This window comes from Sinocyclocheilus grahami, unplaced genomic scaffold, assembly GCF_001515645.1.
Source record: "Sinocyclocheilus grahami isolate Dianchi unplaced genomic scaffold, SAMN03320097.WGS_v1.1 scaffold12.1, whole genome shotgun sequence".
NCBI lineage: Eukaryota > Metazoa > Chordata > Actinopteri > Cypriniformes > Cyprinidae > Sinocyclocheilus > Sinocyclocheilus grahami.
In genome coordinates, this window is record NW_015505191.1 from 2,320,949 (window position 1) to 2,334,137 (window position 13,189).

A 13,189-nucleotide genomic window follows, 5' to 3' on the forward strand; every position below is an offset into this window, starting at 1 on the left:
CAAATTCATTCACAAACTCTTTTGAGTAGGGCAATGGGGGAGCTCAACATAGAGAATCTGGTTTTATGGATGGCCCTTCTCCGCTGCAAGCTGAGGCCATCGACCTCAAAATAACCTACTAGATTTACTGCACAGGGCCTGTGCAATGACATAAGCATAATATAAGCTCGCCATTCATCCAGCAGCCCAACCAGTTGGGTTTAACTCTACAGCTGACATTCTCAGACAGAGTAAAGAGTCAACACAGCGCACTGGACCCTTAAAATATCCCATCATGCTGAGAGGCACAAATGAGATGACATTTACTGATAATGTAGAGCCATTTTCATTCATGTTTACACAGACAGACCCACATTCACAAGCTGTGTCATGCACCTCAAAATACGCTAATGACTAGTCTACATAATATAGGCCTTCTTGAAGGCATGAACTCATCCTCATTCTCCTTATTTGACTTTTTATGTTTAAGTAAAACATTGTGCTTTTTTAGTTTAGACAGCAGCACGAGGGCAGAGGACAAAGGACATGCTTACACCTTATCATATGCTTATATTTGGGAGGCTATTTTAGACTATTCTTCCCATGAGACACATTGTGACACTAGAGTCAGCTGAGCATGGTTTGCTGCTTGCTTTCAAACCACTGTGCAATGGACGTTTCAGAAGGTCACTGATAAAGCCATGACCCTTATAGCCAGCGGTCACAGAGTTCATATGACACTGCGATGGAAACGGATCGGTAGATGTATCTATTTTATGGCAACAGGTCACTTTCTGAAAAAATGTTTTGCGTTTAGTATATATCAAAGTCAGAAGAATTAAATTATAAACAATAAATAAATGAGAAGTGATTACTAAATAAAAGATAATTCATAAATAATACATTGTTACTAAAAAATAAATCAGTAGATCTAAACGCCTGTGCTGCTGGTTCGTAAGCTGGTCTGTAAATCAATCCACATATTTTTATGGAAATTTTAGTATATACATGTATGTATGTATATACATATAACAGGCATTTTGTAGTAACATTTTACAATATTACTGTTTTTTGATGTATTTTTGATCAAATAAATGCAGCATTAGCATCTTACTGACCCCAAACTTTTGAACTTTTGTCGTATAGATATAGACCTATTGGTATTTTTCTATTGATTGATTTTAAAATACACATTTATAATTTTAATTACATTTTAATGTACTAAAATACATGAACTAAATTTCCAGCTTGGATAGAAACATAGCCACAGAGGCCAGGAGGTCTAGAGTGTTGTTGTCAAGAGCCGTAGGATATGTTTGGAGTCTGTGGGTTTTCCCCTTTCATGTCTAATGTGACCTTCGCACCTGGTAACTGAGCTACTCTGCCAGTTGTCCGGTTCCCATTTTGGTTCTGTGACTCAGTAGCCATATTGAGAGTCATTTAATTTTAGGCATTGCAACATTCCAGTCAGAAGTGATGTGAGAGGAACAAGAGAGAGCTTGAAATGGGCAGTGGCTCATTATAGATAAAGATATACTGTCTGTTCATAAACTCATGGGTGGGGATATGTGTTCTTCACAGGGGTGATGGGACAGAAACAGGACAAGGAGCTAGAAAAAGAAGACGTCCTGACCGGTGCCGTTAGTGACTATGAGATCTTAAACCAAAGCGAGGAGGAAGCACATTCCAACAGCCCAGAAGAAATAGACCAGAATTTTGTTCACTTGGACACCTCCATATTAGAGCCCTGTCCCGATCAGGAACCAACAATACCTACTGACAACACCACTGAGCCCTCTTTCAACCAGGGAGGAAAAAAGATCAGACAGAGTTACGACACGGATGTTTCGCAGAATGGCAGGACACCAAATCCTCAGCTGAGCCTGGCAGGAGGTCCATGTGCCTCAGAATTCAAAACAGTCACAAGCGACGCAACCTCCACAGACATATTTACTGCTGTAGACCAGCAACGACCTGACAAAACAGTCGGAATGACTAACAAAACTCACCTCAAGGATACTCCAAACATGTTAGAAGGTTTCTGTCAAGTGGACTCAGCAGATGATGGCGTGAGCATTGAGAAGAATGAGACACGGACGCTCTCTGACAGACACAACGGGATGACAAAGATGAGTGGTGATGTCGAAATAAAGAGGACATTTTCTTTGGAAGCAGAGAATGCTGATTTACTTGAAAGACAGCCATTCCAGGACAAAGATAAACATGAAATGCAAACCCTAAGTAGTGACAAAATTAGGAGAGGTTGTGACAAAGTTTGCAAAGAAAGTGCTGGAACTGTTCGACACAAAGAAAGTCCTGATGAGGACAGATTTGAGTATTTGGACAGAGCCGATTCTTTATGTCCAGAGACTGTGACAACACGTCCATCATTCCCTGGGCTCCACTCGAATTCAAGTCGTCCATGGCTTCAAAGTGCCAATAAGCAGGATAGTTTACAGGGAGACAAAAATATCAGAAGAGGTTTGTCAAGAAGTGTTTTACAAGAACCCAACGATGCCTCACAGACACCCAAAGCAACAAACTTCAGAAACGACCAAAGAACTTTCCGTACACCATTGCTGAGAAAAGAAGAGACCGAAATGGGTGAAACTGAAGGTAAGGACAAAATCTTGCATACTCCCTTTGATAAACCTTGTCTATTAAGATCTACAGTGACAACATTTGACTCTTTCGACTGTGACACCGTTACTGAATCCACAAATCCAGACACAGCTCTAGTCCCGTTGAGAATTGAGGAGAACTTTGAACAAAAGGTATTAAGCACATTTCGTCCAGATTTAAGCCAAAGCAATACTTTGTTTCACAGTGAGAAGCAAAATGATGACAAAGGGGCGTTCACTGTCATGGAAAAACACTCGACAGTCATGTCATCTGAGAGTTTAACTGAATCCAGTGCTAAAAACGTCCCTGTTAGCAATGCGCCTCACCCAGCCAAAAAGGGAGTGTGGGGAGCAGAAGCACCACGTGTGAAAAGAGACACTGAATCTGTTTATCAAAAAGCTGTTCGGTCGAGATCCACAGAAAGCAGGAAAGACTGTGATGGTCATCTTAATGGAAGGCATAATACTTCTTTACTTGAATTAGCAGGGGGAAATGGTCAAATTCAGGGCAAAAGAGTCTGTAATCCAAAGATCTACAAGCTGGATGACATGAACACAGAAACAGAGGCCAAAGAGAATTCTTCCAGTGGTAAATGTTTAGATCAAATGATCATAAATCATTTCCATTCTTTTTCTCACTCAGATTTTGATGCAGGTGACGCCGAAAGAGTCGCACAGACAGCTTCTTTGCAACAGGAAAAAGAGCCTCTCTATTTCACAGCTGAGATCACACCACCACTTCAGATTCATGCATTTCCTGATCAGGAGGCGAGGAAGTCATCTGACGTCTCTCATTTGTACGTTCCTCACGCTGAAAAACAGAGCATGATCCCTGACATCCTACCCACAGATGCCAAAATCAAAGGACCACCACCACCTGTTCCAAAGAAACCAAAGAATCCCTTTAAAAAAGCCGTTGGCCGCAAGGAATCTGCTTGTCATTCCACAGAGGAGCCAAGCAAATATTTGGACCTACTGCTCAGAAATATTCAAATGGACAGAAGGCAGGCAGCACTGCAGTCCGCTGAGGATTTTAATATGCATGCATCATGTCTTGATATGTCACCTTATTATATTGAGTCCCCATTCTACATGTGCATGTCCTTAGAGCCTGAGGCTGCTGATATTCCAAAATATGATTTAGTCCCGTATGATGAAACTGTTGCACCTGACTGCGATAACTTGATAGAAACTGTCGATGATAAAGAACTAAAAGAAATGGATATGTCTCAGCTGAGACCTTTGTTGAAAAAAAAAGCAAAAATTAAGGGCCCACCACCACCTGTGCCGAAGAAGCCTCAAAATCCATTTGCTAAAACAGACACTGAGAAGAACCAAGCAAGCAAAGACTCTGATCTGGAAAATGTGGAACAGCCTTTGAAATATGGTAGACGTGACTCTGAATGCTACGTGATGGACATGGAGGATGAAGAAGACTCTAAACCCACCACAGTCCCAACTAGATATCCTTACGCCGCCTGTCGAATTCCAAGCAGTGATTCTTCTGCTTTAGAGGAAAACGAGCTGTCTAGATACAGGCCCGTCTCTGAACTCATCAGAGACAGCAACAAAATCCAGGAGAAAGTGATACATCACAGCAGGACAAACATAATGAAAGCCAGGCCAGATGTGACTGTGGGAAGCCAGAGTCTAAAAGTATCGCAGATGAAGACAGCCTTTGATGCACAAACATCTTCCCATAAAATGGAAAGAAGATCCTCGCCAAAGAAAGGTAAAACAGGTTTTCAAGCTGATTGCATTCCTAGTTTTCATACTGTATACAACTGATAGGGTTATAAAGAATCTTGAAGAATGAGACACAGTGGGTTCCAGTACATAAAAATAAAAAATTTATTTATATACATTAAGATTTTACTTAATATCAGAACACTAATAGAGTTAATAATAGTGTTATGACATTACTTAAACATGTTTACTGCAATAATTTACCTCATTTAGTTTGATTATCTTTTGTAAATATGGGTAAGAAATCATAAGATTAATCATAATTATTTTATGAAATTGGCAGCCATATTATTTAAAAGAAAAAAAATTAAAAACAACACTGTTTTATGAAATAAAAATGTTAATCCTTTCTTTCTAACTGTCAAGAAAATTGGTGTATCTTTTTGTGGACTTTCACTTTGACACTGTTGCTTTTAGCTCGCTCACTTTTATTCACTGATGCTGCTTTGAAATAGTATAGCTAAGTTTATTTATAGTGAAAACCACTATAATATATATATATATATATATATATATATATATATATATATATATATATATTGTCCCTGGTGTCCTTAGACAGCTCTTTCGTCTTGCCAATAGTGGAGAGGTTGGAGTCTGATTGATTGAGTGTGTGGACTGGTGTCTTTTATACAGGTAACAAGTTCAAACAGGTGCAATTAATACAGGTAATGAGTGGAGGATAGGAGGGCTTCTTAAAGACAAACTAACAGGTCTGTGAGAGCCAGAATTCTTGCTGGTTGGTAGGTGATCAAATACTTATTTCATGCAATAAAATGGAAATTAATTATTTAAAAATCATACAATGTGATTTTCTGGATTTTTTTTTTGGATTCTGTCTCTCACAGTTGAGGTGTACCTACGATGAAAATTACAGATCTCTCCATTCTTTGTAAGTGGGAAAACTTGAAAAATTGGCAGTGTCTTAAATACTTATTAGCCCCACTGTATATATATATATATATGTATATTAATAATTTGTTTTAGTGCAATATAAAAGCCAATTGTTTAATTTTGTAAACAATATCTTGTGTTTATATTATGTCATATTTTTCTCACGTTATAAATTTCTCCTTATACATGAAAAGCCTATAGCTGTCCTTATATTTTACAAAGGAGGTGCCTCAGATCATAATATCTGGGGTCGTCGATGTCACAAAGTTTGAAAATCCCTACACCACACTGAAACAGAAAAATAAAGACTCCAAATTAGATTTTAGGGCTCATTGCACTTTGTAACATAATCCAACATGAGCATGACTTCATTCTTTTTCACTCTTAAAGGGGTCATATGATGCTTTTTTAAAGATCATTATTTTGTGTATTTGGTGTAACAGAATATGTTGACATGCTTTAATGTTCAAAAAACACATTATCAGCAAATACTACTAATAACAAAACAGTAGCTGATTCAGAAGCGCCAGATTGTCATAGCAAAGTCAGAATTACCTCCTCTCCTAGGTTCACGAAACGGTCATCCATAAAATGCATTGCTGTTCTGTTGCAAGTAATCTTAAAGATTCCTAAATCAATCTACTTCCGGAAGGCCAAATAAAGTGCTTTTGCTTTTGCCTAGAAACACACAGCGTCTCCCTGACATGGCTGCTTCAATACTAACTGCGATTACTGAAAACACGCCTTCTTTCTTTGCGTGCATATTTGGGCGGCATTATGCAAATATTTCCACATAGTGAGGTAGATATGTGGGGGCGTGTTAGAATGAGACGTTTTAGGGGGGCGTGGCAGAGTCTTAACTTTGATAAAGAATATCTCTTTGGTTTTGAGACTTTAGTCTTTGCAACTTCGGGGATCTTATCTATGCACAATCAGCTTGTAACACTCCAAAGAGAAAGGAAAACTTGAAATCGCATCATATGACCCCTTTTTAACATAATTACCAGAGTCCTGTAACATTATCAGCTCCGCTGAAGGCAAAGCACAATGAGTTTATATGCACAAGATGGAAAAGCTGCTTGGGATCAAGGTAGTGTTTGCAATGGAGAGATGTTCAGGGGTCTTTCTTTCCATTTATAAATTGACCTTACCAGTTAAACCACAGTGACCTGTCAGTCACTAAGGTACCGTTTGTACCATTACTTCTCATTCACATGGAACTGATGTCCATGAAGGAGGACATGAGGAGGAGGAGAGGGGAGGGGAGAGGAGAACCAGGGCGTTTTCTCCCGTTCATTCAGAATAAAGGAGAGGAGGGAAGCTATTGTGGCTAACCGCAATTCACTGAGACAGTCACCAGCACAACTGAATCTGTGAGAAAATAAATTAATGCTTTGAATTTGACGCTGTGAGAGACGTAGTACTGATAAAGGTAAGCGTTTTGCGTTTGGTCATATTGATGCAAGGCAGGTCAGTGGTGCAATAGCCTCTACTGGAATGCTAGCTCGATTTTAGCAAGCATCACTGATTTAAAACAAGCTCTGGAAACAGCTAGGACATAACCGGGAAAAAAAACTTTGCATTGCTGGTGCATGTGCACTTGCAGGCGTTTCGGCTCATTTAGCGGCATGTGAGACTGCATCCAGCCTTTGATTTTCATGCATACGGCGAGATAAGCAGAAATAGTGAGATATTAATTGAAAGTTGATCATCATGACCTGTGCCGGGTAGATAGCACGCCTCCACTTCAGAGCGGCACGTTGCATTTCGCCAGCGCCTGCAAAGAAAAACACACACGGCTAAAAACAAGCTGCATAACTGATGCTTTTTCTGCTGTTTTCATTCATTTGTTCGGGTTAGCGGTTAGCTCGTTTTCTCACACCAGCAGAAGCCTGCCCATCTATCGATTATGTCATGGTTTTTCATTCTCGCTCTTGCACAATGGGCGAATATCTTATTCTTCTCTTTATCTTTACTCTATATCTTAATTTATCTTTTAGTAGATTGTTAGTGGTGTGTGGGTTTTTCATGATCATCATCATCATCATCAATAACGCAGCTCGGCCATTAGAAAGCAAACACGCACACACACACACACATACCGCCATACATCTGACCTATTTCCAAAAGCACATCCATGACTTTATTGTGATGACTACGTTTTATTCTCACAAACACAGCTGTTTGGAATCGTTTTCGTTTATTATTAGTGTTATTAATGGTGGTAGCTGTTATTTATGAAGACACCGCCATCAATTAGGGCCCTAACAGTTCATCTCAACCAGTGCTTCGGATAATGCACATAGTATAAAGGCGACTCAAATATAACCAGTGATTGTGAATGTATAATTATGAACATCAATTTGTTTTTCAGTGTATTATACCCTTTATAACACTGGTTAGGAATAAGCACGCTGGCTGTGTCTCAAAATCTGCCTAACTAGATAGCATTTTTTTTGGCATCACACTGTTGATGTTTGCATCATTTTTGGGCATCTTTGGCGTTTGTTGTTTATTAAGAAATGCTGTCTTTTTGGCAGCTCATTAGGTTTTGATCTTTTTGGAATATAATATGTGAATTATATCTTTCTTTTATCCTGGTTAATAAATAAGCAATACAAATTTATATCTGTTCAAGAAAGAGAATGTTTACTTTTATAGGCTACATATATGATGCATGAAATTTGTGCTAAAATATGTGACCCTGGACCACAAAACCAGTCAAAAGCGGCACTGGTATATTAGCCAACAATACATTGTATGGGTCAAAATGATCGATTTTTCTTTTATGCCAAAAATCATTAGGATATTAAGTAAGACCATGTTCCATGAAGATATTTAGTAAACTTCCCACCGTAAATATATCAAAACTTAATTTTTGATTAGTAATATGCATAGCTAAGAACTTCATTTGGACAACTTTAAAGGCGATTTTCTCAATATTTAGATTTTTTTGCACCCTCAGATTCCAAATTTTTAAATAGTTGTATCTCAGTCAAATATTGTAATATCCTAACAAACCATACATCAATGGAAAGCTTATTTATTCAGCTTTGATGTATTAATCAATTTACAACAATTTTAAAAAATGTACCCTTATGACTGGTTTTGTGGTCCAGGGTCAGATATGTGCTTCAACAAAAGTACTTTAAAAGAACTAATAAAAAGAAATAGTTTTTTAATCAAATAAAGGGTATCAAATATAGGTCACTTTAATTACTTATTACTGTAATGAATTACTTAATACTTATTTAGTCATTTAAATATGCAGTCATTAGAGCATGGTTTTCTCATATGAAGATGAATGTTTCTAAACAGTGGCTCAATGAAATTCACACACAAAACTGCATTTGACTTCTCCCCTTGTCTTTTATGGAGAAATGCATATACAGGGTGAAATGGAAAACCGATTCCCAGTGCTCTCTAGCTGACCGCTCATCTTACCCTAATATGATACACTGTCAATATTAAGTCTGAAAGCAAAAGAAAAACATTGAACATCTGCCATTAAGAATGTGTTATACTGCAAAATAGAACTGTCAGGTATTTAAATATGAAATAAATAGTGAAATTGTAAATAAAATTTAAAAAAATCATTACAACAAGCAAGACCACAACATTTCTCTTCTCTTGTGTTTTCAGAAATGATCAGACGAGTGGTACGACAGAGTAAATTCCGTCATGTGTTTGGTCAGGCGGTGAAGAATGACCAGTGCTATGATGATATTAGGGTTTCGCGGGTTACCTGGGACAGTGCCTTTTGTGCAGTAAATCCCAAATTTGTTGCTATTATTGTGGAGGCTAGTGGGGGTGGAGCTTTCCTCGTTCTGCCTCTGCTAAAGGTAAGGGATAACTGCATATATGCTCACTCAGCATTTATGCTGTTAGTAATTTGAATAAGGGTAGCTGGTCAGAATTATGCAAGATGAGACATAAATCTATGCTATCTGTTTCCTGTTTGCAGACGGGTCGTATTGACAAGGCCTACCCCACTGTTTGTGGTCACACGGGCCCTGTGCTGGACATCGACTGGTGCCCACACAATGATCACGTCATTGCCAGCGGCTCTGAAGATTGTACAGTAATGGTGCGTTCAGCTCCTTCACTACATCCTCTAATAAAAATCCTGCTTTGAGTGATTATTATAAAAATGTTTGCATTTTTGTCACGCAGGTGTGGCAGATCCCTGAGAACGGCCTCACCGCACCTCTTTCTGAGCCAGTCGTGGTGTTAGAGGGTCACTCCAAGAGGGTGGGCATCGTGACGTGGCATCCAACAGCCCGCAATGTTCTGCTAAGTGCAGGTAAGAGATTTTAAAAGCGAGTGCACTACATAAAAACCCTACCTTTTATCATCTTAAAGTGGTCATAGGATGCTACATGCACTTTTACAAGTTGTTTGAACTGAAATGTGTGTTGGTAGTGTGTGTACACAACCACCCTATAATGATAAAAATCCACCCAGTGGTTTTTAAAATCTTTTTTTAATCTGGTTAAATGTTTTCCCCTTTCTCAAATCGAGCCGATCTCAGATGCCTGTCTGTGTGATGTCACACAGACAGGCCCCTCCCACGATAGTTTGATTGACAGTAACGTTTCAGCACAGACTGGACTGGTGTCTTACCTTAGCTCCGCCCTGAGTGAGCTGTCATCAGTCCGCCATTGTTTCACCGCTGGAGCAGATGTAGACAAGAATTACTCCTAAGCGATTGAGGTGTTCTGTTGTTGGATGTAATAATGAACATAGCAGTCGTCATTTACTCCCGACATCTGAGCCGCTGAACTAGCAGTGGATTACATTGTTTCTGAAGGGAATGCGCCCCCGATCTACATAAATGCATCTATATTCACGCGAATCAATCATGATCCAGCCTCATCTACAGAAGAAGTGAGTATAATGCTTTGTAATGAATCTTTGCAAATCGCCTTTCCTAATAATGTGCTATTTAGCAAGTTTCACGATGAATGCGGCTGAAGTAAACAGTATCTCTGAGAGCAGCTCGGAAGAGAGGGGCGGGGTCAGCAGAGCTCATTAACATTTAAAGGAAAATACTACAAAAACGGCTTGATCTGAAAAGAGACATTTTTGACAGGGTAAAAAATTTGTTTTTTACACTACCATTGAGAAATTTTAACCAAACTATGTTACAGACTTTTCATTAAGACCCTAAGCAAAAAATGGGCATCCTATGACCCCTTTAAACATCAAAAACATGTTATGTTGCATGACTGAATGATCAAAAACCAATTTTGTCTTTCCTCCTCTGTCAGGATGCGATAATCTCATCATCATTTGGAACGTGGGCACAGGAGAAGCTCTGATCAACCTGGAGGACATGCATCCTGACGTGATCTTCAGCGTCTGCTGGAGTCGCAACGGCAGCCTCATTTGCACCGCATGCAAGGATAAGAAAGTGCGCGTTGTCGATCCACGCAAGGGAAAGATCATTGCGGTAAGCGAAAACATCTCGGAATTACATTGAAGACTCTTTATTTCCACAGTTCTTTGTGTCTCACTGGCATTGATGATCACAGGAGAAGGATAAGGCCCACGAGGGGGCACGGCCCATGAGAGCCATCTTTCTGGCTGATGGAAACATCTTCACCACCGGTTTCAGTCGTATGAGTGAGCGGCAGCTAGCCTTATGGAATCCAGTAAGGCAAAATAAATACATTTCCATGTTTTTGAAAAATTACGTTCTTTCATTAAATATTATGATGTTCCTCTCTTTAAGAAAAACATGGAGGATCCGATATCAGTGCATGAAATGGACACCAGCAATGGAGTGTTGCTTCCATTCTATGACCCTGACACTAATGTGGTCTACCTGTGTGGAAAGGTGAGCAAGTTTTTATGTGACCCAGAAAGCATGAGTTCAGCAATATTATATTAATAATTAATGCTGTGCATCTTCATTTTTGTGTTTTTAGCATTTATGTTTATGTAAAGAAATTTGAATAATTTGGGGCCCCCCTAGAAATTGAGAACCACTGGCTTTGCCTCAACAGTGTGATGTCATACTGTATATATTGTGTATATATAGTATGTATATTTTAATACAACTGTAATCTTGTTTTCTGTTTAAGGGTGACAGCAGTATCCGTTACTTCGAGATCACAGACGAGGCACCGTATGTGCACTACCTCAACACGTTTTCCAGCAAGGAGCCCCAAAGAGGCATGGGCTACATGCCTAAAAGAGGCCTAGATGTCAACAAGTGTGAGATAGCCAGGTATGCACGATTTGCACAGGTATTTATTTTTTTAAGTGTTATTTTTTAAATGAGAAAACAGACACAAGGTTTTCAGCAAGTGTTTGTGGCCTTAGATTCATTCAGATTATCTGAAGTGTTTGAGGGGCTTATGGCCATGTCAGAATCTAGATATTTTCGAGAAACTAAACTGTCTTCAGGCTAGCATTGTTGTGATTATGGCTCTCAGCTAGGTCGAATTTATTTCTCCAGTAGGGGGAGTCATTAGTCTGTCATTGACTATAAAATCTAACGTGATGGCAATGTAGCTTTGGTTTCATGCTGTGGCTCCTAAAGGTCAATGACATGTTATTTTACTAGTAATGATCACTGTAAGGATCATTCATTTAATGATTCATTTTGTCATAAGGGTGTACGTTCTGTGTTTAATCTTTGTCGGAAATGGATATATCTATAATATTTGTATTATATATATATAATTAAATTATTGTTTTCCATTTTTATTTATATTAAAATGTAATCTATTCCTGTGATGGCAAAGCTGAATTTTCAGCATCATTATTCCAGTCACATGATCCTTCAGAAATCATTCTAATATGCTGATTTTGTGCATACATTTACATATAAATGTATTTAAAACAGTTGTTCTGCTTATTATTATTATTATTATCATCAATTTTTTTAGGATCCTTTAATGACTATAAAGTTCAAAAGAACAGCATTTATTTGAAATATATATTTTTTTACTTTTTTATTTTGTAAATGGAAAAAGTCAAAACATTGAATGTGCTTTTTAGATTATGATTGTGCTTATTACCATAACACCAATAACATGTCTGTTGTTTCTCACAGGTTTTATAAACTTCATGAGAGAAAGTGTGAGCCAATCATCATGACTGTTCCTAGAAAGGTACTTTTCACTGTATATTAAAACAATGATTGTTAATAGTAATGTTCAGTTGATAAGTTTGTATTTGTTTTGTGTTTAGCTTTACAAGCAAAGCTCAATCAAAGTGCGATTTAATTGTCATTAACTGATGAAGAAAAGGGAAGGCACTTGGTTTCAATTAACATTAAAGCAGCAGATGTTTTCAAAGAAAACAAACAGCATGAATCCAAAATACTCATTACGGTATTTCCTGTCTCTTGGTTTTTTGGCAGTCAGACCTCTTTCAGGACGACCTCTATCCGGACACAGCAGGTCCAGACCCGGCGCTAGAGGCTGAGGAGTGGTTTGAAGGCAAGAATGGCGAACCGATCCTGATCTCGCTCAAACACGGTTATGTTCCGGGCAAGAACCGCGACCTCAAAGTAGTCAAGAAAAATGTGCTGGATAACAAGGCACCCAAGAAGGTGGAGGAGCCAGCAACTCCCCAGAAACCTGCCTCTCCTCAGCTAACCAAAGTAAGGATGATGCTTCATTGACTCCTTCTTATTTTTCCCACTAATAATTGGCCTAAAACATTTTTCTATTTCTTTATTCTGCTTTGCAGAAGAACGAAGTGAAGTTAGAGGAGCTGCTGCGAGAAGTCAAGTCCCTTAGAGATCTGGTCACGCTGCAGGACAGGAGAATCGCCAAACTGGAAGATCAAGTGGCTAAAGTGGCAATCTAAGACACTGGTGGTGGTCTGAGCCATAGCGTCAGTATGGAGAGAGAGAGAGAGAGAGAGAGATTCAGTTGGGCGGGGGGGTCAGTCACTGCCAAAATTTCTCAATTTGACTCGATCATTCCGCTTGG

The 13,189-nt window shown here is 38.9% G+C and overlaps 1 protein-coding gene across 3 annotated transcripts; it reads left to right on the plus strand.

Annotated features, from left to right (window-relative positions):
- Positions 1-1,553: 1,553 nt before the first annotated feature.
- LOC107597269 (coronin-B-like) lies at positions 1,554-13,189 on the plus strand. Of its 3 annotated transcripts, none has more exons than XM_016288271.1 (12): positions 1,554-2,595; positions 3,244-4,332; positions 8,883-9,082; positions 9,205-9,327; positions 9,414-9,543; positions 10,511-10,692; positions 10,775-10,894; positions 10,975-11,079; positions 11,327-11,472; positions 12,304-12,361; positions 12,601-12,855; positions 12,945-13,189. In XM_016288271.1, the coding sequence occupies exons 1-12, from the start codon at positions 1,566-1,568 to the stop codon at positions 13,062-13,064; spliced, it is 3,558 nt and encodes a 1,185-aa protein (XP_016143757.1). In that variant the 5' UTR covers positions 1,554-1,565; the 3' UTR covers positions 13,065-13,189. The 3 variants fall into 3 exon arrangements, with proteins under 3 accessions (XP_016143757.1, XP_016143764.1, XP_016143773.1); XM_016288278.1 differs by having other exon boundaries at positions 12,613-12,855; XM_016288287.1 differs by lacking the exon at positions 1,554-2,595 and adding an exon at positions 2,603-3,189 and having other exon boundaries at positions 3,256-4,332.